Here is a 27,169-nt window from a genome sequence, read left to right as displayed (position 1 = left end):
TGATTTTTTCCATAATGTCTAGATTTATAAAATATTAGCTAGAAAGTAGTAGTATCTAGGATTTTAATTTTCTATATAAATGTATAACATTTTGAATATTGTTGGTACGATTTAATGGGAAAGCCTTTTTCTTTTCATTTTTTTAACATTTTCTAATTATGGGAAATTATTTTATATACAGTGAGATGCACAGAACTTAATTATACAGTTAAATGAGTTTCCACACATGTATACAGCCATGTAACCACCACTCAGCAACATATAGAATATTTCCATCTTCCACAGAAAGTTCCCTTGGACACCCACTCCCCAAGGCAACCACTATCCTGATTTCAATCAACATAGATTAGTTTCAGTTGTTCTTGAGCTATATTTACTCTTTTATATCTGGTCTATTTCTTTCAACATAATTGTGAAGCTCATGTTGAGGGTTTCAGTAATTTGTTCTTTTTATTATTGAGTCATTTTCCACCATTTTAATATCCCTTTTTTTTTTAAAGATGTTGGGGGTAGGAGTTTATTAATTAATTAATTAATTTTTGCTGTGTTGGGTCTTTGTTTCTGTGCGAGGGCTTTCTCTAGTTGTGGCAAGCAAGCGGGGGACACTCTTCATCGCAGTGCGCGGGCCTCTCACTATCGCGGCCTCTCTCGTTGCAGAGCACAGGCTCCAGACGCGCAGGCTCAGTAGTTGTGGCTCACGGGCCTAGTTGCTCCGCGGCATGTGGGATCCTCCCAGACCAGGGCACAAACCCATGTCCCCTGCGTGGGCAGGCGGACTCTCAACCACTGCACCACCAGGGAAGCCCTGTTTTCTTTTGATGGACATATGGATTGTTCCAAACTAAGTGTTATGAATAAAACTGTTAAAGATATTTTTGTATAAAACTTTTTTGTGGACTTGCTGGGTCATAGTCCAGATGGATGTTTAACTATTCAAGAAACTGATGATTTTCAAGTGGTTGTTCTATTTTAAATACTCACCCAACAGCATATGTGAGAGTTCTAATTACTTCTCGGTATCAGCAGAATTTGGTGTTATCAGTCTTTTTTAATTTTAGACAGTCTAGCTGGTATAAAAGAACTTCTGTCTTATTGTAAGTTTAATTTTCATTTCAGTGATGACTAATGATGTTAAATCCTTTAACATGGTTATTGATAATTCATATAAAGACAGTCTTTGCTTTACCTGATAGTGTGGGACCATAAAAATGACTGTAAAGCTGTCTGTAAAATGTGTGCAAAGCAACCTTAATAATCAATAGGGAAAATGATGATTGTTCCATAACCTTCAAAGTGTTTTGTCACTACATTAAAAACTCTCTTACTGTCAGTTATAAATACATAGAAATGAAAAAACAACAAAAACAATATTTAGTACACTGTAATTTAAAACATTAGAAATAACTGAGAATGAAAGCTTTCACTTTATTAAAAACATCAAGAGTGGTTACTTGCTTTTTCTCACTGTTTAGCTTATGATATAGAGAGAGCATCTTTTCTATGACTTGGCAAAGTTTGGATTAGCTTTGAACGTGCATATGGGCATGTGACATATGCACATGGGAGATAAGGAGGCCACATAACTACACACTTTGCTGCCTGTGCATGAACTAAATAACAGATGCACAGTGACCAATCAATGATAGGTTTCAAAAGAAATGATATTATTGGTCTCTGATTATGATGTACATCTGTTTGTGTGTGAAACCAAATCATTTTTTATTTATTTGTTTTAAACTTTTTATTTTATATTGGCGTACAATTAACAATGTTGTGTTAGTTTCAGGTGTACGACAAAGTGATTCAGTTATACATATACATGTATCTATTCTTTTTAAAATTCTTTTCCCAATTAGGTTGTGCAGAATATTGAGTAGAGTTTCCTGTGCTATACAGTAGGTCTTTGTTGGTAGCAATTTTGTGGACAGGAGAGCTAGCAGTGAAGTACTTTATACAAGAACTCATAGTTAATATATAAAGGTAACAAAGTTTAACCCCTGTTTTGGGCAGACAGGTGTTATTTAATTAAACCATAAAAACAGAAATTCAAGCATATTAGAACATGCAACGTGAGGATTGTTCTGTCATTTTTGACAGGTTTTCGTTCAAGTCTTTAGCCCATTTTGTATTAAGTTGCTTTTCTTTTTGGTGTTGAGTTACAGGAACTCTTTATATATTTTGAATACAAGTCCTTTATTAGATGTATATATAACAAATATTGTCTCTTATTAGTCAATGGCTTGATTTTCTATTTCCTTAATGGTACCTTTGGACGAGCAGATTATTTTAATTTTGATGAAATCCAAATTAGCAATTTTTAATTTCACATTAGTACATTTTGTGTCCTAAGAAATATTGTCTACTTCAAGATCATGAAGATATTATCCTGTCTTTTATACTAGAAATTTTGCAGTTTTAGCTTTTATATTTATATCCATAATTCATCTCAAATTTTGTGTATGTGTATAGTATGAGATATGATTTAAAGCTCCTTTTCAATATATTCATTCAATTTTTCCAAAACTTTTTAAAAGACTTTCCTTTTCCCTACTGAATTACCTTGGTAGCTTTGTCAAAAATCAGTTGACCCTATGCACTTGTATCTCTTTCTGGAATATATTCTCTTCCATTGATTTGTATACCTTTATGAATACCACACTGTGTTGATTACTACAGTTTTATAACAAATCTTGAAATCAGGTAGTGTAGATTCTACAAATGTGTTCTTTTTCAAGGTTGTTTTAGCTATTTTAGTTCTTTGTATTTCCATATAAATTTTATTATTAGAATCACCTTGTTGATTTTTACCAAAAAAACCCTGTGGCATTTTCATTGGGATTGCATTTAATCTATTCATGCATGTAGGGAGAAATGCCATCTTAATATTGAGTTATCTGGTCCATGAACATGGTATATGTCTCTATTTTTAGACTCTAATTCCTTTCAGCAGTGCTTTGTAGTTTTCAGCAAATGAATTTTACATGTCTTTTGTTAAAATTATTCCTATTTAACGTTTTAATTTTAGTCGCCAGTTGTTTGATGTAGAATCTAGAAATGCAGTTGATTTTGTTTATTGGTATTGTATCCTACAACTGCTGAATTTGCTTATTAGTCCGAGAAGGGTTTTGTTATATATTGCTTTAGAATTTTCTACATTTATAAATGTCACTTCATCTACAATTAGGGTAATTTTTATCTCTTTCTTTCTAAAGCCTGTGACTTTTTCCCCTTACCATATTGCACTGGCTAGACTCTCTGGTACTATATTAAATAGAAGTAGTAAAAGCAGACATCCTTGTATTGTTCCCAATCAAAAGGGGAAGCATCCATCCTTCACTATTTTGTATGATGTGTGCTGTAGGATATCTGTAGATGCCCATGATTGAATGCTTTTTCTCTTTTATTCTGTTACTGTGGTAAATTATATGATTCGCTTTTTTAATATTAAGTGAAATTTACCTTCCTGGGATAGACCACACTTGATCAGATGCACTATACTTTTATATATGGCTTGACAAGTGTTTACAAATTTTATTAATTTTTCTGAAAAACTAATTTTTGAATTTGTTAATATTCTCTTTTATTTATCTATTTTCTATTTCACTGAGTCCTGATCTTTATTATTTTCTTCCTTCTAAATATTCTGCTTTTAATATGCTCTTTTTTTCTGTATTTTTATCCTAATTTTCTTTCTGTCTTTTTTCCCCAGCTTTATTGAGGTATGATTCACGAATAAACATTGCATATATTTAAGGTATACAGTGCAGTGCTTTGATACATGTATACATTGTGAAATGATTCCCCCAATCAAGCTAATTAACCTGTCCATCACCTCACATATTTACCTTTTGTTTGTGTGTGGTGAGAACACTTAAGATCTACTCTCTTAACACATTTCAAGTATGTAATATTGATACATCATTATTAACTATAGTCACCATGCCGTACATTAGCTTTTTCATATAACTTATTCATATAACTGAAAGTTGTACCCTTTGACAAACATCCCACTATCTCCCCTCCACTCCCCCGGCCCCTGGCAATCACTGTTCTATTCTGTTTCCATGAGTTTGACTTTTTTAGAGTCCATACATAAGTGAGATCTTGCAGTATTTATTTCTTGTAGCTAGTTTATTTTACTTTACATAATGATTTTAAGCCTTTCTTCTTTTCAAATATAATCATTTACAGCTATAAATCTCCTAATTATATATCACAAATTTTGACTTCTTACTTTTGATAAAAATATTCTCTAATTTCCTTTGAAATTTCTCCTTTGAGCCATGGTTATTTAAAAATATATTTAATTTCTAATATTTGGGACTTATCTAGATATCCACATGTCATCAATTTTTCATTTATTGCCATTATTGTTAGAGAATATGTCTGTAACACTTAATTTTTAAAAATTAGTTGGGACAGTTTCTGTGGCTCAGCATATAATTTATCTTGTTGAATATTCTTCCATGCACACTTGAAATAATGTCTATTCTTCAGTTGTTGTCCATAATGTTCTATGTATTAATTCAGTGTGATAATGTTTTGCAAATCTGTATTCTTACCACTTTTCAACAAAAATTATTCGATATATTATTGATAAGGAAATATTAAAATATCCACATATATTGTGGATTTGTCTATTTCTTCAAGTCTGTCAGTATTTGGTTCATGTACTTCAAAGTTTTTTATTAAACACACATATTATAATTGTTATAACTTCCTAACTGATCCATTAATCATTATAAACTGTCTCTTTTATCTTTAGATCATTCCTTGTCTTAAAGATTCTTTAGTCTGGTATTAATATAGGCACATGCTCTTTAGTTTATGGTTTGCTTTGTATGCTTTTTTCTATCTTTACTTTTGAATTATTTGTATCATATTTAATTTGTGTGTCTGGTGGACAAATTATGTCTCTTGTGGGCAGCATATAATTGAGTCTTTTATTTTTATCTTACTTGACAATCTCTGTCTTCTAAATGGAGCATTTAATCTATTTATGTTTAAAGTCATTATTAAGTTAGTTGAGTTTAGTTCTATTTGCTATTTGTTTTCTAGCTCTTTTTTAGTTCCTCTGTTCTTTCTTTATTGCCTTCCTTTGGGTTAATTGGATGGTTTTAGCTTTCTGTTTTAATTTCTTTATAGGATTTTTATCTATGCTTCCTTGTCATTATTTTTTGTGGTCGATCAAGGGATTACAATATAATTCCTTAGTTTATTGTATTTAAATTAATATTCTACAACTTCACATAAAATATATGAACTTTGCAAAAGTACAATTCCTATATTTTGTCATACATTTGACATCTATATATTTTAAATGATTTACATATATTTACATTGTAAATCCCACAATTTGTGGTATTATTTTTACTTACAGAGCCAGTAGACATTTACATAAATTAAGAAAAGACCATGTATTTCCCATATAATTACCATTATTGGTGTTCTTCTATTCCAGTAGTTATGAGTTACAGCTAATTACAGCTAATATTTCCCTTTCAACTAAAGAACTCACTTTAGAATTTCTCCTAGTGCAGGTATGCTAGCATCAAATTCTCTCAGATTTTATTTATTTGGAAATAGATTTATTTTGTTTTCACTTTTGAGGGTCTTTTTCTGTGGATATAAGATTCTGGGTTGATAGTTCTCCCACCCAATATTTGTCTCTTTAAAGATGTAATTCCTTTGTCTTCTAGTACTCATTATTTCTGATGAGATGTCAACCACCATTTTTATCATTAGCTCTTGTGTATGAAATGTTATTTGGGGGATACTTTTCAAGTTTTTTTTTATCTTACTTTTAAGCAGTTTTACAATAATATGGCTAGTGTGGGTTTTGTTTCATTTATTTTGCTGTGGGTTCATTTAGTTTTTTGTATTGGTAAATTAATATTTTTCTAAAATTTGAGAAATTTTGGGCCATTATTTTTTAAATTATTTTTCTGCCATCTTCTTTTCTTCTGGGACTCTAATTCCATACCTCTTAAGTGACTGAGGCTTTATTAAATTTTTTCACGTTTCTTCCTTTATTCTGTAGATTGGAGTTCTATTGATGTGACATGATGTTCATTGACTGTATTCTGCCATCTTTAATCTGGTGTTAAACAAATCCAATATCATGTCAGGTATTATACTTTTAAATTCTAGAATTTCCCTTTAGTTCTGTTTCCTTACTTCCATTTCTCTGCTGAAATTCCCCATTTGCTTTGTTTTCCATTAAGTCAAATAAAATATTTATAATGGCTTCTTTAAATTAATTTTCTACTACTTCATAACACCTGCATTATCCTGTGATCTCTTTCTGTTGAACACTTTTTCCTCCTGACTACAAGTCAAGTAATTTTCCTGCCTGACTAGAAATTTTTTTTTTTTTTTTTAGATGTTGGGGGTGGAGTTTATTAATTATTTATTTTTGCTGTGTTGCGTCTTCGTTTCTGTGTGAGGGTTTTCTCTAGTTGTGGCAAGCAGAGGCCACTCTTCATCGCGGTGCACGGGCCTCTCACTATGGCGGCCTCTCTTGTTGCGGAGCACAGGCTCCAGACGCGCAGGCTCAGTAGTTGTGGCTCACTGGCCTAGTTGCTCCGCGGCATGTGGGATCCTCCCAGACCAGGGCTCAAACCCGTGTTCCCTGCATTAGCAGGCAGATTCTCAACCACTGTGCCACCAGGGAAGCCCTGCCTAGAAATTTTTAAACTTATATTGGATATTGTTTGTGACATTGTGCAGAAACTCTGGATTTTGGTATCTTCTTTTGAAGGGTGTTGGCTTTTTATTCAAATAGGCCATTAAATTACTGAATTATAGTTTTGTGAATGTTTGATTTTGGTTTCAACCTTATTTGTAGAGAGAATTCCTTAATCCTGGGACATAGAGCAAAGTAAATGTATGGCCCTTTTGGGATTTTAAAATGAAGCCTGCTGTTTACCAATTCCTTACTTTGGTGGGATTCAAATTCTGAATTTTATCTCCTCTGCATTGGGAAGCAACTAAAATTTCTAGTAAGTTTTTCATCTGTTGCCTTCCACTTTGCTTCTTGGCATGTCCTTCATACTTCCATAATTATGAGATTGGCCAAGGATTTTCAGGAAATTTAGAACTGTAATTTTGGGTCTAACGCCTTTGTGGTTTCTTCCTTTTTGAACTACTCTGGCAATCCTGCATCCCATTCCCTGACACCACAAGCCAGAAGCTGTCCCTCCCTCCGCCACAGAGTTTATAGCTGTTATCTGCAGAAGGATTAGTGTGACACAAGCTATTCTGGCATCATCAGAACATCCCTCAAACTTATCAGGTTTGGATAATGGAATATTTTTACATAAATTTTTGACTACTGCAGCAAAATTTTTTTGCACGATTTTGACAGTTCTAATCACACTGTGCACTTTTATGTATAATAGCCTTACCAAACATTTTGTGAGTACATAGAGGAAGGGTTTACACTGCAATAATATACATGACTTTAAATTAAACAGTATTTTTGTTCTTAAAAATATTTTGGCAATCTGGAATGTTTCTACTGGCTACATTATTTCACAGTGCCTCCAGTCTCTATCCTTTGATCCTTTCTCCTCTATTGATTGTTTCTGCTTACATCTTTCCTTCTTTCCTTGTATTCTCCCTCCCTCCCTCCCTCCCTTCCTCCCTCCCCCCCCCCTCCTCTGTCTCTCTGTCTCTCTGTCTCTCTCTTTCTCTTATGGAATCCTTGAAAAATCCAAATTCTCCTGTCCTGTAGAGCTTTCCCCAAACTTACATCCAGGACTCCTTTTGTATACTTTACTCTATCAAGGTTTTCTGTACAGCCAATTTTTAGAAAAGAATGGTTTTAAGCAGCATTTGATTATAATCAGCATTGGTGACACTTGTTCATCAGTCAACATTGGTGATATTTTCTTCTTGAAATCCATGCATTCATCCATGCATCCATGTATCCATCCATTAGTTTGTTCATTTATTCATTCATTTGTTAAACAAATATTTCTTAAGTACCAATGTGTGCCAAACATTATTGGCTTATGTGAGTTTCTTATGATCTCTTTTTCCTATTTTATTGATAATTTACCCTGGATTGACTATTGACTTGACAGAGACCCAGTTTGTTTTTTTTATCGCCTGCTTTTCTGATACTATAAATACCACCCCCTTATATGTTCATTCACTCTCATGGTTTCAAAGCTTATGTATACATATTTATCCCAAATTGTTTTCCCCTACCTTTTACTCTAACCTAAGCTTCTCCCAAAACAGCTCTATTTATTCATGCTAACAAGATATGAAACTAGCATTTTATTTACTCATATCCATCCTCAAGCACATTATCACTAACCCGTATATCTTTCTCATTGTTTCATCAATGTCAATGGTTCAATTTAGTCTCCAGGTGTTATAGGAGTGGTCTTAATAGATGATTAATTCTGCTATATAATTATTCCCCTAAGAACTGCTTGTGATGAACTATTTCAAAACAAAGTTGTCATTTTTGATAGGTATTCTCAGGAGATGACTTGCTATATAGAGCTGTCAAATTAATGACTCTATAAAACAAATCAACTCACTTTGTCTCCAAATAGAATATGTTTCATCATTTTCCTTGTTGAGTTCTCCAAGAAAAAGTGACATTTTCCCCAGAAGTTTTACTGAGATATTTTTATAAATAAGTTATGTTTCAATAATTTTTGGATTAATAACTAATATTGTTATAGCTGTGGTCCATAGAATTTTGGGTCCCCAATTGTCCATCTATACATGCACTGTGACAGATACTTAAAAATTATTTTAGAAAACTTTAGTTCTGTTTATAGATATTTTCTCAAGCATGAAAGACATGCAGATGGGATATTTTAAAATGACTTAATTTGGCATACTAATAAGTGTGTCATTCCATATTCTCAGCTTTGTAGTATCACCTAAAATCATGTTTATGTAGCCTATTTTGGTAAGTTTTGCTTCAGCTACTCCAAAATCTATCTCTGAATTAAGCCAGACCGACAGAGAGAAGTATACCTGAACTGAATAATTAGAACTTATAAAGAAACAGTTTTACAAAAATGCGTTTGATAATTATTCCGCCCACCCATATTGAGAGACATTATAAGAAAGAGCCAAGTTAAACATACTTAGAATTTACTATGTAAGGATGTTGTTGAGGACGCTGTTTATTAAATTACATGGTATTGTTTATGTGCTTTTCTGGGGGAGAAATCTACGTTTGATCTCAATACCAGAGTTTATTTCATGTTTCTTGCTTATTTAATTTGTCTTTATTTATGGTCACAGAGATTTACAGTCTTAATTTTTTCCTTTGTATTATCTTCTGTAACGTCAGAGCCAAATCATAGCCTACTTCTAGGACGTGTACAATGTACATTTGATCTATTAACCTAATTGCTGGGTTGATTCCATTTCTTTACTCCTATTTTTTTCTCTGCCCAATAAATCATCACATTTTTGCCAGTATTCTTTGGCCTTTTAGCTCTATTCCTAATTATTCTTTATTACTGTAGTCTACATCGTACTGCATATATACAGTATCTAACCAGTTTCTATCACGTTTACTGTTTGCTAATGACTAGCCATATGGAGGCTCAGGATTTTCTTTAAGTTTATACTTTACCGGTGAATCTGTCGGTTGTTCTCTGTGTTCTGCAGTAGTCATCTAAATTCATCTCTCAAACGTTCAGTGCCCTTCAGTAGCACCACACTTGATATTACACCGCCCACAACTTTTTTCTTATGACTTCCTTAGACTTTCTTTTCTCCAGTCTGGTATACTTTCCAGACCATGACAAACATCTTGTTGCCATTTATGTATCTCTCCCTATATTAATGTACTTAAAACATTATTTCTTCCTCACCTGTACTAATCATCAGTTGTTCCTTTAAGTTGTAGCTCACAGATCTTCTCCTTCCATGGAGCCTTCCTCCTGGCATCACCTATTTGTGATAGTTTCTATTAGCTAAATTACTTTTATATATGTATGAAGAAGGGCTTATACCCTAAGACTTACAACTTGCCAATACCACTCAATCTGAATGTCTAGTAAATGATATTGATTAAATTCAGGTTAGTGCAAAATGTATATCTGGTTTGGGAAATATTCTTTGCATCCGACTTTTCAGGCATTTCTATGTTTATATTGATCCATATTATGTTAGTGTTAGTAAACTGTACTTTTGTTTGTGTATGTTCAGATCATATATTTGTACCTTGTGTTTTGTAGTTTGTTAAAAATTAGTAGAGACAAAAATATTCTTAATAAACTAGGAAAGATTGTGTTGATACTTTTGTAACTTTTATAAGTATTTATATATTTTTCGGACACCTGTTTTGCTTAAAAGAGAGTATATCTTTGCCTGAAGATACATGTATATAGTCATGACTAAAGATTTAAGGAAACTTGGTCTTCCATGTTAGTATACTTAACCAGGTCAGTGAGAAGTCAGTACAAACTACCATCCTATCATAAGAGGTTGGCAACTTCTTATAATTGATATTCAGAAGTTTAGAGAATAATTACATTTTATACACATTTTCATCTTCTAAGTGAAATATACTAAATAATCACTAAAAACTGACATGCCTTTAAAGTGTAACAAATTTTTACTTGTATAGGTAGATCTACAGACTTTCAATTCAACCATGATGAAAGTATATCGCCGGTAAGAATAATTTATGAATAAAAATGTAATTTACGGAATACCTTGGCAGAGAATGTTGATCGCTTCATCACAGTTCAGTCATGTTTAGAAAATCTAAACAAGCTGCATGATTATTCCAGGAAGCATGGAATGATGTGTTCAAATGAGTACCATCTGTGGATAGAAAAAGTTTGAGGTTTTTAGTCATTCTTAAAGAATGGAAATCTGATTCTCCATGCTAAAATGAGTGTAATCCTTTTTGTATCTGTAATTCAATAGGGCGGTTGCCTTGAAATAGTCTAGTTCAACACACGGTTCATCAAAAGAGAAGATGCTGGATATAAATGAGGCCTACATACTGCTGGTCATTTTTGTGTGCGTCTGAGGTAGCCTTGTTGAAAAATATTGTCTACAAGTTATACATATTTGGCCTCATTAGATTTATTTCTTGTTCATCTTTATAAATACACTTGAGTGAAAAATGTGGACAAAATTTTGTATTGCATGAAACCAAAGGACTGTTTCATGAGCCATGATTTATTCATATAATCAACACTCACTGAGTGCCCATACGTGCCAGACTCTGGGTGTCCCGTGCAAGGCCCATCCCTGTGCTTGTCACATGGAAAGCAATTGCAATTATTGTTACCCTTCCTTTAGCCAGGTTAAAAATAACTCTTGTATGGATCTTGTTTCTTTGTCAAGTTAAAGTACTGTCCTATTTAGACCTCTTCTTCTCTGTAACACTTATTTGGAGAATAGTGGAGTCTGTGGACAAATATTAATCTGCTGAAAATTTTTTACTGTGCAACAAACTTTGCCATTAGTTTTCTTTCCTGAAATCTAAACACTGGAGGGTATTAAAAAAGTTGGTTAGAGAGCCATGGGCATCTAGTCATCCCCCCTGATGAAATATGGGGAAAGGGTAGCCTCCTCTACCTTCTCCAGTTCATTGAATAGCTAATGCATCCTTTTTTCCTTCCACCTTTAGTTGCTTAGTAAACCCTAGGTAAAGGAAATTGAAACATGAAAGGGGTAGTTAGTGATGGACTGGAAAGAAAGGGAAACGTCTGGACCACAGTCCCTTGCTCTCATGGGGAAGAGCAGAGTCTATGGTTTTATTTATTTTATTTATTTTTGGCTGCGTTGGGTCTTCATTGCTGCATGCGCGGGCTTTCTCTAGTGGCGAGTGGGGGTTACTCTTCGTTGTGGTGCGCGGGCTTCTCACTGTGATGGCTTCTTGTCGCAGAACACAGGCTCTAGGTGCGTGGGCTTCAGTCATTGTGGCATGTGGGCTCAGTAGTTGTGGCTCGTGGGCTCTAGAGCGCAGGCTTGGTAGTTGTGCACACGGGCTTAGTTGCTCTGCGGCATGTGGGATCTTCCCGGACCAGGGATCGAACCTGTGTTCCCTGCGTTGGCAAGTGGATTCTTAACCACTGTGCCACCAGGGAAGCCCTTGTCTATGGTTTTAATGCAAATGAAAAGTCAATATAAAACTTATCAAGTATTCCCACTGCACTTAGGATAAAACTAAAAATCTTGAATCCAGACTGCAAGGCTCAACATTATCTGATTCTGGCCTACATCTCCAACCTTCTGTCTTCCTCTTCATCTCCTTGTGGATGTAGCAGCCTTCTTTACGTGTTTCCAATGTGCCATATTCTCTTCCTCAGAGTCTTACACCCTGATGCTTTTCCCCTGGGAAGTTACATCTTATCTGTCAGATCTCTGATTAAATTATAATTCATCAGGAAAACCTTTCCTGACCATCTATCTAAATCAAGTCTCCTGTTATACCCTCTTATTCATTTGTTCCTACTTTCAAAAATATTTATTAAATGCCTCTTGTGTTCCAAGAATTAATCTAGACCTTCAGAGACATAATCTAATTATGGTTGGCATTCATATATGTATATAATATGTAAATAAACATATATTTTGGAGTAATTGCTCAATCTTTTTTATTAATATGAATGCAGAATAAAAACCTTTCTAGTTCTTCGGTATAAATGTTGGAGTAAAGTGGAGAGGAAAATAGGATTAGGACTATTCGAGGTGGGTGTTCAGTGTAGAATTAGGATTTATAGGAAGGTAGATATCTGTTCAAAATAATGAAGGCTGTACAAACTAATAGAGTGATCTGGAAATCAATTTTAAAATAAAGCCCCTCAAGATTTTGCTCTGTATATTTAAGAACAAGCTAGATAAGTAGAGATTGGTCATTTGGCAGAGTGAAGTTGTATTATATTAGTTTTCTATTGCTGTGTCATGAATTATCACAAACTTAGTGACTTAAAACAACACCCATTGGGCTTCCCTGGTGGCGCAGTGGTTGAGAGTCCGCCTGCCGATGCAGGGGACACGGGTTTGTGCCCCGGTCTGGGAAGATACCACATGCCGCGGAGCGGCTGGGCCCATGAGCCATGGCCGCTGGGCCTGCGCGTCCGGAGCCTGTGCTCCGCCACGGGAGAGGCCACAACAGTGAGAGGCCCGTGTACCACAAAAAAAAAAAGCACCCATTTATTAGAGCACAGCTCTGTAGGTCAGAGTCTGGGTATGCTGTGCCTGGATTCTCTACTCAGAGTCTCACAAGGTCAAATCAAGTTATCCATGGGCTGTGTTCTCATGTGGAGTACAGGTCCTCGTCCAAGCTCACATGGTTGCAGCAGAATTCAGTTTCTTACAGTTCTAGGACTGAGATCCCCAATTCCTGGTTGGCTTTTAGCCAAGGGCTGTCCTCAGCTCCTAAATATGTCCTGGTGGCCCCTTCCTTCTTCAAAGCCAGCAGTGGAGAAATGTTTGTACATTGAATCTAATCTCTTGCTTAGAATACTTAACTTCCTCTTTTGTAACTACCCAAAGAAAACTCTCTACTTTTAAAGGACTCATTATAAATCAGGCCCACTGGATTATCTCTCCTTATTTTAAAGTAAACTGATTTGAATTCTTAATTACAGCTGCAAAATTTTTTTTTGCATCAGTACCTATCAGCGTTTGGTTGAAAAACTGGAAGGGGTGTAGGTACCAAAATTCTTGGGGGACATCTGCCTCCATAAAGGTCAGACGTAACAAGACAGGTTGACCAAGATGATCTCTAAGTTTCCTTCAGATTCTGATTCTGTGATCTTCTGATTCATTTGCCTGTTCTATGGATTCTACCACCAAAACAGATCTAAAAATTCACCTCTTTCCTATTGCTATCATTTTATTTCTTCTTTGCTGAACAAATCAAATGTTCTATGAATTTGTCCCTTTTCCTGTTTGCAGTTATCAGACTGGACTTGATAAAATGCACTGCTGAACATCTGATTCTGTCACCTTGACAGCTTTCCATTGCCTGAGAAGCTATCTATGATCTTGTGCCATAGTATGTCCTCAGACTATTTCTCTTTGTCATTGCCAGTGTCAATTATAAGCTGTAAACTTGACTTAGATCACACTACCCACCTCTTCTTGAATCTCTACCTTTACTATTAGTGAAATCTCCTCTCACATGCAGCCTTTTCTCTTAACACTTTTCCTGAACCCCCAAATCAGTCATATTTCTCTGCTTTGTGTTAGAATATTTTGAAAATGTGCCTTATCTCCCAGAGGTCTGAATTCAAACTAGTAGCTGAAGGATTTCAATAAATTACGGAAACTCTACTTTTTAGTCAATTCTAAAACTTCTTCCTCTATAAAGGTAATTGTTCCTTAAAATAACTTTTTCTCTCATTGCTCTTATGCATAACTAAAGATAGTGTGTTGTAAGTCATATTATAAGTGTTCTGTTTGTAGAGCTACCTTTTTAAAGGTTACTGTTCAATTAAATACAGTAAGATTTGATGATAAATATTAGTATTTGAAAACAGAGTAATTGAATCTGATCCCATGGCTTTAAGTAATTTACTACTTGTTTTCCATTGCATTAGACTTTCTCTTCTTTTCCAGGTTTAGGCAAATTTACAAGCAATAGGTCTGTAGATAGTTCAGTAAAAAATTAAGAGGAAATCCAAATTTTTAACTCAAGTCCAGATCTCCCTACAGAACTCCAGACTCATGCATCCATCTATTATTTGACATCTCCTTCTGGGTATCTGATAGGCATTTCCAAGTTAACATGCTCAAAATAAATTCTTAATCTTACTTGCCAAAGCTTACTTCTTTCAGTCATCCCCTTCTTGGTTAAGTGACTTCGTCTTTCTGTTTGCTCAACCCGAAGACCTTAAAGCTTTCTTCTACTCCTTTCTCTCTGTTATACTTGACATGTCACACAGCAGCAAATCCTGTCGGCTCTCCTGCAAATTACATTCAGAATCTGAATACTTGCTTTCATTTCTGCTGCTGCAGTCCTGCCTCATGCCATCCTGATCTCTTGTGTTGACACTGCAGTAGCCTACTAATTACTCTCCCTGTTTTCATCCTTCTCTCCCTTGTCTAGTCTCAACACAGTAGCTAGAGTGAAAACATACTTCAGAGCCTGTAACTCCTCTGCTCATGTGAAAGTCTTAAAGTTCTACAATGTCGTATATAATCAAGCCTTCGGTGTTTCTTCTCAGACCTCACGTCCTACTAGCCACGCTAGCCTCTTTTTTATTCTTCAGATATACCAGGCATGATTCCAACATAGGGCCTGTAATCACACATTTCCCCCTGCTGGGAATGTTCTTCCTCCAGTCACATGGTTAGTTTCCCCACCTTCATCAGGAACTTCATGTCTCCTAATCAGTCACGCTTTCTTTTTTTTTTTAGCCAAGGGCTGTCCTCATTTCATTATCCTTGAACTCTTTCTCCTTTTTCCCTTTCTTATTTTTTTCATAACACTAATCATCATCCAAAATACTGTATATAATACTTATTTATACTTGTGTTGTATATAAACCTCTGGAATGTAAATTACACCAGGGTAGGGACTTTTGTCTATTTTGTTCATTGTATTCCCAGCACCTACAGTAGTACTTGGCATAAATTAGATGCTCATTAGGTATTTATTGAAATCTGAATCAATATGATATGTTTAGGAATAAATGACCTTTTTACGAATGAATTTTCTAACTCATTAATTTTCTTATCTTTACTGCACATATTAACATATAGTTTTTATGAATTGTGTAATTTTCATACAAGTCATTGTTATCAGTCTCCCTATCTCAGCCTTCTGAGAAAAGGTCCTTGCACATATACAAGGACAGGCATGAAAAAAGTGCCCATGTCACTTAATTCATTGTTCTTTTATATTTCTAAGCATAACACACTTATATTATTATTCTTGTCTAATAAGTGACTGTTTCTTGAAAACAAGACATAAGCCTATGTATCTTGATTTCCTAACACCAGCCTCAGAGCCTGACACATGGTATGAATATAGCAAACCAGTGGTTAATACGAAATCTAATAAATGACTCCAAGTAGGACCATGTGATTGTAGGTGATATACAGATACCTTATTCTGTGTATTAATGTCAGTGTGCTTGATGATGTTCTAGAAAGGGTTATACTAATTTTAAATATGTGCAAGATAAAATTGTATAGATTATTAATTCATTTAATAATCTTGTTTATTTAAGTTATTTTATAATCAACATCTACTATATGTAAGACGTGTTTGTGTCTATCTAGTCATTTAAATATAAGAACGTCTTTCTTGGGAACTGAATATTAAAAACTCAGACCCTTCCTCGGAAAGTACATAGGATTATATGAGCATGCAATTTTTCTTTGTACCAGTGCTTATATAAGGAACCAAAGTAAGTTTTTATAAGTAAATTGTGAGTGAATTTGGGAGCAAAATTAGGAAGAAAAACATCACAACTGTTTTGTCCCCTAATCCTTTGGACCATTGCTCTGTGAAGCATCACCTTAAGTTTCTGCTTATTAAATGTGGGGATATTAATCTAAGGGCAGTTGTAATAAGAGATCACCACTACGTGCATAGTAAAGAAATATTTGTAAATCCCATTTCTCCCTCCTGTTCACACAATGTTTGGTAATTCCAATTGTTTTCCATTTTTTTCCCTTCAACTTTTAGTTCCCAGCACTCCCACAAATATTGCTTTTTCTGATGTTCAGTCAACTAGTGCAACATTGACATGGATGAGACCTGACACTATCTTTGGCTACTTCCAAAATTATAAGATTACCACTCAACTTCGGGCTCAAAAATGCAGAGAATGGGAATCTGAAGAATGTGTTGAATATCAAAAAATTCAATACCTCTACGAAGCTGACCTAACTGAAGAGACAGTATATGATTTAAAGAAATTTAGATGGTATAGATTCCAAGTGGCTGCCAGCACCAATGCCGGCTATGGCGATGCTTCAAATTGGATATCTACACAAACCCTGCCTGGTCGTAAGTATTGTTCTGTATGTGTATATATACTTCTGCATTCAAGAAATAGCTCTTTAAATATTTTTCCATAGAAATCATTCAAAATATAGGTAAAGATTGCTCTTGTAACTTTAAAATATAGGTAAAAATTGCTCTTGTAACTTTAGTTTTATATTTTAAAATTAACTGGTCGCCCTAATTGCTTAAACATCATTAACCATAATAGCATTTATTTTTTCTTAATTGAATCCCTGAAATTCAATTTCAGTCATTATTAGGGCTTTTCGCAAACTCCCAGAGTGGTACCAAGGTCCTAGAGTCTTATATTGTAACAAAAAGCATTATGATCCTCTAAGTGGTCTGTCATTAGGCTATACTGATAGCCATCAAGTACCCTTCATCTATGCCTACATCTCCCCCTCATATCTGGAAGCTCTGCTGCTTTTATGCCAGGCTTTACCATGTTTTCAGTGACTTTAGGCTTACACACACACATAGAGTTTCAGTGATAAATAGATGCTGTTGTAGACCTTTATAAACAGTGAAATAAACTTTGATCTAGAGGTTTTATTTTTTAGGTTGCCAAATGTGTATCTTCTTACTATTCCCCAGAGTACCTGGCATAATGTTTATATAGTAAATGTTCAATGAATGTTTGTTACTGCAATTCAACATTTGAGACAGAATCCAGACAACTCAGCCTTCAACACAGTCGTCCAACCTCTCTTCTTTGTGGCTCTTGGACTCTTGATTTCTGTGAGATCTGCTCTTCTGGTTTTTCTCTCACCTCCCTGATAGCTCTTTCTCAGTCTCTTTTGCTTATTCTCTCTCTCTCTCTCTCTCTCATTTTTAAAATCTAAGTGTTGGAGTGTTCAGAGATAATATACTTGGCCCTTTTCTTTTTTTTTTTTTTTTCTTTTTCATTGGCCCTTTTCTTTATCAACACACAACCCCTATGAGATCTTACCTTAAGTGACCTTATCCTGTCCTATGGCTTTAAAGTCTACTTATATAGTGATTATTCTCAAGTATCTATTTCCAGTTCTGATTGCTCCCTGGAACCCAATCAGTATATTTAACTGACATCATTGGGAAGGTGTGTCTAATATCCTCTCAAAATTAACGTAGTCTGAACACTAAGTCTCATCGTCCGAATGCAGAAAATGAAAATTTAGGCACTGTTCTTTTCCTCTTCTACTCCGCCAATGATTTATTTCAACCATGCTATCTAAACACATCCCTCCATTTGCATTACCAGCATATTAGTCCTATCCTTCATTACTGCTACCACTGCGTTAACCTGACCTCCTTAGCTTTCACGCTGACCTTTTAAAATGTAAATCAGATGATGTCACTTCCTTGTTTAAAGCCTTTCAGTGAATTTCTATTGCTCTTGGAGTAAGATTTAAATTTCTTAACATGATTAACAAAGCCCTATGTGACTTGGCTCTTACCTAACACTCTAACCTCATCCATAATCATTTTCCCACTTACCATTATCCTCCACTCATACTGGATATTTTTTGTGTTGTTTGAACACACGAAAGTACTAGAACTTGGCCCTGTTCGTTTGGATTGGAATGTTTTTCCACGTCTGTCTTTGCATGAGCAGCTTTTTATAATGTATACTTCTACTTGAATGATTCCTGCTAAGAATGAATTTCCTTGACCACCCAATCTAAAAGAGCCATACAGTTTTTTCTAGAATATCATCTTATCTTAATGAAAATTTATAATTACCTGATCATTTTTTAGTTATATGTATTTGCTTATTTTTAGAAGGTGTCTTGACCATTGCTGTTTCTTTATTGGCTAGAATGGTGCCTGGCAACAGTAGGCACTCCATAAATATTTCCTGAACGCGTTAAACTTGATTAAATAAGCTAAAATGGGGGAGGCAGAATGAACTGTTTTCCAGTGCAGGGGATAGAGAGGATGATAGTGCCATAAAAAAGAAAAGGAAGATATGGAAAAATCAAATCCAGGTTGCGTTTAGTCAGTAATTATGGTTATTTTGAGCCTGTTAACTTTGAGAAGAAATAACTATGATAATCTAATTGACTAGAAAACAGAAAGAAACAGATGCTTAGAGATTAGAACATAGGTAAAGTTTGGAATTTTAGTTGCTTCAGCCAGTAAGAATAACCAAAATTACAAGTGACCAGGGACAACTTGAAGTTACCTGAAGACATCAGTCAGGTACCATAATGAATGAAGCAGGCTGATGTAAGGCGATTGAGAGTGGTGGAAACCTTGGCAGATTAACAGAACGTGCCATCTACAGGGGCAACCACTACTCGCCTCTGTCCGATTACTGTCTTATAGAGAAGTCATGCTATTAGGACTTAGGATGTTTTCAAAGAAATAGGAAAGTTAGATTTTTTAATGTGAAAATACTTAATTTCTTGCTGTAACAAGTTTTTAAAATTTAAAAACATTTAGTTTTTCAAACCAAACGTCCGTAGCCCACATCTGGCCTGTGGGCAGCTAATTTGTTACCTTTGATTAAAATAGACCATATGCCTGTGCACCTGCTGCCACTCAGGGTTCCCGTCCCACTCCTTAGGAGCGTCTCACTTGGACAGAAGCCTGCTACAGTGAGCCAGGAATTCGAATTTCTAAATGTATCATTTCCTCAAGTACTCTAGACAGGATGGTGGAAGATGTTCAATTAGCGTAAAACAACATATAATCTGACCAATTCAAAAGCTGGTAAATGAAACTGGGAAGTTGGATTTTTTTTTTTTTTTTTTTGCAGTACGCGGGCCTCTCACTGTTGTGGCCTCCGCCGTTGCGGAGCACAGGCTCCGGACGTGCAAGCTCAGCGGCCATGGCTCACAGGCCCTGCCGCTCTGCGGCATGTGGGATCCTCCCAGACCGGGGCACGAACCTGTGTCCCCTGCATCGGCAGGCGGACTGTCAACTACTGCGCCACCAGGGAAGCCCGGGAAGTTGGATTTTTAAAGAATCCCCCATTCTTATTCTGAAAATTTGAGAGTCTTTCTGCTTGAATGTCATTTCTTCCCCCCCCCCGCCCCCCCCGCTGGAGTCCCTCCACTTCCAACCCCACTTTAAGGTCTATGACCCACTCACTAGAATTTGGTCATTTTCAATTCCCTACTACTCCACTTTGCCTATTCTAGTTTAAAAGAATAATGGTAGAATATTTCAAATATTTCACAATCGGTGTGAGCTTTTTAAAAAATAAATAGCATTATTTTTCTAGTTTTATTAGGATGTGTTCCTTTGCCATCGGTGGTTAGTTGGTTGATTTGTTAGTTCTTGATGGAATGGAGAGGATAATCTTGGCTTCTTTTTCACCCCAGCTCCCAGATCTTTACTTGATGACTAATCGAAAGAGTGCCTTCGTATGGAGTACCAGTTTGACTTTTATCTGGTACTTTTCTTCTCTCTCGGTCTGGTATCTCACTGCCACAATTTGACTTCTCCATCAGAGAGTACTTGGGTGTGAAAAAAATTTATCAGTAGTTAAGTAGATTTTCTATGCTACTCCTATTCCCTTTTATTGTTCTTTATCCTTAAGGACTAATTTTCTACTCTGTTCTTTATCAATAAGATTTAAGGGGATACATGGAAAGTTGCCTCTTTCTACCACTGTGATTAAGAGAGAAAAGTGAAAAGATTTATATATTTCAGAATTTGTTACAACAGACTTACTATTTTTCTTGGCATTCTCAAACATTAGCTTTTCAGCTGAGTAGTCATATGGGGGTGGTAATAATAAATTAATTTTGAAAGTTATGAGAATGAGTTGGTCACTCTTCATTTAGTCTCAGAAATGAAAGGGACATTTTTCTAATGATAAATGTATTTGAATTTCATAAGTGTATGGTAAAAAAGTTTTATTTATTAAGCCAAGGAGAGATACTCTGAGGTGGCATTTGATATGAAAGACAGAAAGACACTACATATATTATTGCAAGACAATATATATAGTGAACTACTAACATATTGTATAAAAATATGAGAAATAAGAACAGTCAAGCAACAAAAATCTTGAAGAGTAGTAATGTTGTTAAGATTGAAAGCAAGTAATGCTTAGATGTTGATTCTACATACCAAAGATGAAAAGCATGACAGACATTTTGCAAACATAAAAAGTAATCTGGATGAAGAAATTTAATACGTTTTTTTATGTCATTGATTCCAAAAAAGTGTTATGTTGTTTTATAAGAAAATAAAACAATGAAAATGAATGATTCCTCTGAATTATGGAAAACACTAAACAACAGTATAACTTAGTATAAAATCACTATTTCAGATTTGTGCATGTTACTCTAATAGCATCAAGTTGTGCCCAAGCACTTATTCCCAGAACTTCTTATCAAAACCTGGAGCTTCTTTGATAAGGAGCCTAGCAATTGATAGCTAGTTTGAGGTCAGATTATTCAACATTTGAATAGCTCAAAGAAGAAGACCACCCAGTTGGAATAATAAATATTATATGATGTTCTCAAATGACTTGTAGAATAAGAAAATACGTTGTATTAACTCTCTCTGAGCTCATAAAGAAGAGCACTCAAATTGAAGATGCAGGGAGCAAAGCTGGAATGCAAGCTGAGAATTACATTGGGTTACTTTCTGAATCTAGATCTGCCACTGTACACTGGAGTGAATAAAAGAAACAACATTCGGTCAGCTCAAGCTAGCATTTCTTTCTCCCACATACTCTGATCTAGATAATTGAAACCAAATTGTTTTTCTGCTTAAATCATCTGTATAATAGCCATTACTCTGTACTTCATGCTAAGTGTGCAGAGATACAAACATAAGCACAGAAATTACAAATGGCAGAAATATTTAACTTGAAACATTAAAGTCTTATAGCTTATTTTACTCATCTCTTATTTTTCTGATTATCCTTATACTCAAAAGCAATTTGAGTTGTGTGTGGGGGAGGAATGCACAATGGAAGCTGTTAAATATCTCTGTGGTGCACAATAGGTACTTATAATGCGGAGGGAATGTACAACTTTAAAAGAGTGTGGGTGTGAAATTTAGTATGGAGTGAAATGGGACTCTCATAATGTGCATCTCCTATAGACCACCAGGACTGGAAGACAGCAAGAAAGGAAAATTCCTGGGGCAACACTTAGGTTGTGAAAACCACGGGATACCATACTCATGAGGAATTTTAACTACCCAAACATCTGTTAGGTTAAAAAAAATTCAGCAAAACATGCCTCATCAAAGAAGCTTCCAAGGAATGCAACTTTATGATTTAAAAAGAAGAAAAACCAAATAGAGGGCAAAGCACTCCTTAACATTTTTAAAAATGAGACATTGTTGATGAGTTACTGTATATTCAATTATTTTTCTTCATATATTCTAAATGGTATAATGCACTTATAGAGTGGTGAAAGCTATCATAACAGAGGTAGGTATTCTCCTTTCTATAAAGAAGCAATTATATAATGATAAGAAGAGATGTTAGCCATAAATAAATGGGAAAATATAATTCATGACATGAAGAAGCCCATTTTGTGGCAGTGGGTTTTTAGAATAGGCTCTATCCTGGTGCCAGTAAAGGAATTGAATATAATTTATTCTAGACATGATGGTTGTACTTCTGCAAAATTAATTATATGCTGTTGAAAGTCTTCTAAGTTAGTTGCCTAAGACTCCCAAATGTGTAATTCAAGATGACATCTCTCTCTCTTCTAGACCTGTAGATTGAAGTTACTGGTATGACCACTTAGGTTTCCACAGACATCTCAAACCCCATATTACCACTGTTCCTGCCCCACTGCAAGCCTCCTCCTACCTGTGTGTTCCCTGTTTCAGTGTATTGTACCATTGTTCGTCTGATTGTTCAAGCCAGCAATCTAGGAATCATTCTTAATTCTTTTTAGCCTTTCCCACCCCCAAGTACATACCTAACTCCTACTGACTTTCCCTTCTAAATATTTCTTGAATTTGTTTATGTTTCTCTGTTAAGGCTCCCTAAATTCAGCTGTCTCCTAGATTATTACAAAAGATATCTAAATGGTCTTTCTGTTCCCATTTCCTCTACCCTCCACCTGAACCTAGTTTTTGAATACACCTATCTATTATTCCTCTGCTTAAAATCTGATAGTTTTCTATTTTCCTGTTGTGTAAAAATTATATTTTTAGTATGCTCTATATGGTTATTTATGATTTTTGTTCATATTCCCCACACGTACTTTGCTCTTTCTCCTTTGTGCTCCAGAGAAAGAGCAAAGTATGTGTGTTCTTTCTTACTATCCTTTCCGTCCTCTTTTGGAGACCAACTGCCTCTTCTTTGCAAAGGAGACCAAATATCTCCTTTGCAAAGCCTTCTATAAATTCCTCTTTCCACTCCCACCTTCCAAAAATTGTTTCTAAATACTGAACGTATTACATCATAATTGTTTATCTCTCTCTCTTGTCGAACTCTGAGCTCCTTACAGGCAGAGATGACAGGTGATCATGTCTTATGTATGTTTCTAATCTTCATGCCTATTCAATATCTAAGACTAAATGAATATGGCATTTGGACTCAAGGAAGACATTTGACTTTAATTGGAAAGTATTTCAATGTCAAAATTCTCCATATTGCAAAAATGTACAAATTTTCTTCAGATTTTCTTTCTGACTATAGCTTGTCTTTCAAATATTTACATGGTTATTGTCAAAATTAAAATTCTCCTGGTCAGTTTCCATTCATGTTTGACATGTTCAGCTTCTTTTATTTCCCAAAACCAGTTTATTTTATTTTACTTTATTTTATTTTATGTATTTATTTATTTATTGGTTGGTTGGTTGTAAAGGAGAGATTGCTTTATTCAGGAGGCCAGCAACCTGGGGAGAAGGCAGACTCATATCCAAGAACCACTCCCAAGATTCTGCTTGACCATGAAAGTTTTTAAAGGGAGAAGGGGAAGTTAATCGCAGTTAATCATTTGGGGAAGGGGTGTCAAGAGTCTTATCTTCCACTGTGTGCAGATTTTCTTCTGATTGGTTGGTGGTGAGGTAACAGGGTGTTGCTTCAGGAATTATACTCTGCCTGAAGTTACCACCTTCCACCTGGGTGGGGGCCTTAGTTTGATTTTAGATGCTATCACTTTCAAAGTAGTCTCCCAACCAGTTGTTAGTGCCCCAAAAGTTGTCGCAAAGAAACGGCACAGAAGATGTCCCCAACGGTGTTGACAATGAGCAGGAGTTGGTCTAGCTGGTCTCAGGACTTAATGAAGCTCAGGTTCTTGATGTCGCATTGCAGAAAGAATTCAGTGAGAGACAAAGTGATGGGGAAGAAGTGGATTTATTTAGAGAGAAACACACTCCACAGACGGAGTGTGGGCCATCTCAGAAAGTGAGAAAGACCCAGTCTATTTTATATTGTTAATTTTTTTTCTTTTTCATTAATTAACATAAGTTTGAATTACTGCATGTAGAAAAGAAATCTGCTCATAATAAATTGAGGAGGATTTCAGACAATGAAAGAAAATAATAAATGCCTATTTCAGAGTGGATTGAAGCTTTAATAGTATCAAAATGATTAACTGAGATAATAAACTGTGATTGATAGTCCATGAAGAAAACAAAGGAGACCAATGTATAAATTTGGGTTGCTAAGTATAATTACAAAGAGAGGATATTTACATGAAATCATAATTTAAAGAACATAATAGTAAGCATGTAAAATTGTCTATTAAAGCATTCAACTGTATACTTAAAAGAGCTTTTGCCAGGTTATTAAACAGCTTTCCATAATATAAATAAAAATATTTTGAAATCCTATTACATAAGCATGTATTTTTCAGCAAAATCACTAAAAATCAAAGGATAAGAATGATCACTATATTATTTTTTAAATCATCAATATTATAGAAAGCCTGGGGTTTTTTTTTTCTTTAATCTTATATGCTTTTATTGCCCATATCGGGGTTTCTTTCAGTTTATTTGGATTTTTGTGAGATGAACCATTCAAGGTACATGAAAAGACATAAGTATGCCTCTAGAAAGCCTGGTTATTAAAAGAATAAAAGAAGAAACAATCTTTCTCCCAATAATAGCTACCTGTATTTTATCTTTTAAAAATTCAATGAATTCTCCCACTTTCTCATCTCAAACTTCAAATTTCATGTTGAATTGAATTGATTTTGACTTTTCTGAGAATCTTCTTTCTCTTGGTTTAGAAAGAAGTGTGAAGTACATTTCATTCTTTGTGATTTCTGGTCATTAACCTCAGTTCAGGCCTGCCTCAGTATTAGGCCCTAGGCCAACAAATTTTCAGCTCTGTTTTCTTCTGCATTATTAAGGAAGAAGGGAGAACTCTGATTTGACTATGGAAAACTCCCATTTCTGAAGAACCATAGGATTGCTATGTCTGGTAGTTGAGGGCACCTTTTGGTTGGGCACAGTACCTGAGCTGAGACTCCTTGGCTGGATAGTTAAGAATAATGACAGAAATAGCTAAGCTTATCAGGTGTTTATTATGTGCTGGTACTGTTCTAAGAACTATACACACATTGATTTATTCATGAACCTCATTTTCTAGGTTAGAGCCTGTGCTCTTAGATCTTGACAAAGACTTGGGTAAAGCCTCATGGTGGTATGAAAGTACTAAGAGATGGAAGGGTGCTAAGTAGTATACAAAGAGAAGATAGGTGAAACCCTAATTTAAAGGAACTAACAGAATGCATGTAAAATTAAACTATTTAATAAAGCATTCAACTCTTTTTAAAAAAATTTTTTATTGAAGTATAGTTGGTTTACAACATTGTGTTAATTTCTGCTGTACAGCAGAATGATTCAGTTGTATATACATTCTTCTTTATATTCTTTTCCATTATGATTTATCATAGGATATTGAATATAGTTCTCTGTGCTATACAGTAGGACCTTGTTGTTTATCCATTCCATATATAATAGCTATAACCCCAACCTCCCACTCAGTCCCTCCCCCAACCCCCTCCCCCTTGGCTTGTGGTTACAAGTCTATTCTCTATGTCCATGAGTCTCCTTCTGTTTCACAGATAGGTTCATTTGTGTCATATTTTAGATTGCATATATAAGTGATATCATATGGTATCTTTATGATTTAGTTAACTTAGTATGATAATCTAAGTATGATAATCTCTACTTGCATCCATGTTGCTGCAAATGGCATTATTTCATTCTTTTTTATGGCTGAGTAGTATTCCATTGTATATATGTACTACATCTTCTTTATCTATTCATCTGTCAGTGGACATTTAGGTTGTTCCCATGTCTTGACTGTTGTGAACAGTGCTGCTGTGAACATAAAGGTGCAGGTATCTTTTTGAATTAGAGTTTTGTCTGGATATATGCCAGGAGTGGGAGTGCTGGGTCATATGGTAATTCTGTTTTTTGTTTCCTGAGGAAACTCCATACTGTTTTCCACAGTTGCTGTAACAACTTACATTCCCACCAACAGTGTAGGAAGTTTCCCTTTTCTCCACACCCTCTCCAGCATTTATTTTTTGTAGATTTTTGATGATGGCCATTCTGACCGGTGTGAGGTGATACCTCATTGTAGTTTCTATTTGCATTTCTCTAATAATTAGTGATGTTGAGCATCTTTTCATGTGCCTATTGGCCATTTGTATTTCTTCTTTGGAGAAATGTCTATGTAGATCTTCTGCCCATTTTTCAATTGGGTTGTTTTTTTGTTGTTGAGTTGTATAAGCTGTTTGTATGCTTTGGAAATTAAGCCCTTGTCAGTCGCATCATTTGCAAATATTTTCTCCCATTCTGTAGGTTATCTTTTTGTTTTGTTTACAGTTTCCTTTGCTGTGCAAAAGCTTGTAAGTTTGATTAGGTGAACTCTATATTTATTTTCAAAAAAAAACAAAAACAAAAAACTTTTGCCAGGTTGTTAAGCAAGTTTTCCAGAATATAAATAAAAATAATTAGAAATCCCCATTTGCATGAACAAGTGGAATGTCTTTTTCAGCAAAGCACTAAAAACCAAACAGTTAAAGGAAACTTAAAGGATAATCAGTATGTGGCATTATTAGCTTTGAAAACTGAGACTAAGAAAGACCTGGAGATGTTGTACAAGCTTCTGATACATGATCCAACCATCTCCATTCCCAAACAAATTAAATGGGACTTGCCCTAACACACATAACCTCTAACTACACTTTTAGTTTCTCTTCTCTTTAATTATACCCTTGATAGTTATTTTACCCTGATTATACCTGCATACAATGCATGGGAGAATGAAGTAGCAAT

At 35.1% G+C, this 27,169-nt stretch overlaps 1 protein-coding gene across 1 annotated transcript in view; it reads left to right on the top strand.

The window, feature by feature from the left end:
* LOC116761103 (phosphatidylinositol phosphatase PTPRQ-like) overlaps positions 1-27,169 on the top strand; it is a 206,463-nt gene that overhangs the window by 97,191 nt on the left and 82,103 nt on the right. Inside the window, 1 exon segment of the mRNA XM_032646871.1 lies at positions 16,646-16,969. Coding sequence (XP_032502762.1) covers positions 16,646-16,969 — 324 coding nt within the window.

This window comes from Phocoena sinus, chromosome 10 (assembly GCF_008692025.1).
Source record: "Phocoena sinus isolate mPhoSin1 chromosome 10, mPhoSin1.pri, whole genome shotgun sequence".
In the NCBI taxonomy this organism is placed as follows: Eukaryota; Metazoa; Chordata; class Mammalia; order Artiodactyla; family Phocoenidae; genus Phocoena; species Phocoena sinus.
Note: the sequence above shows the minus strand (reverse complement) of the source record. Positions and strands in the feature narration are given on the sequence as shown.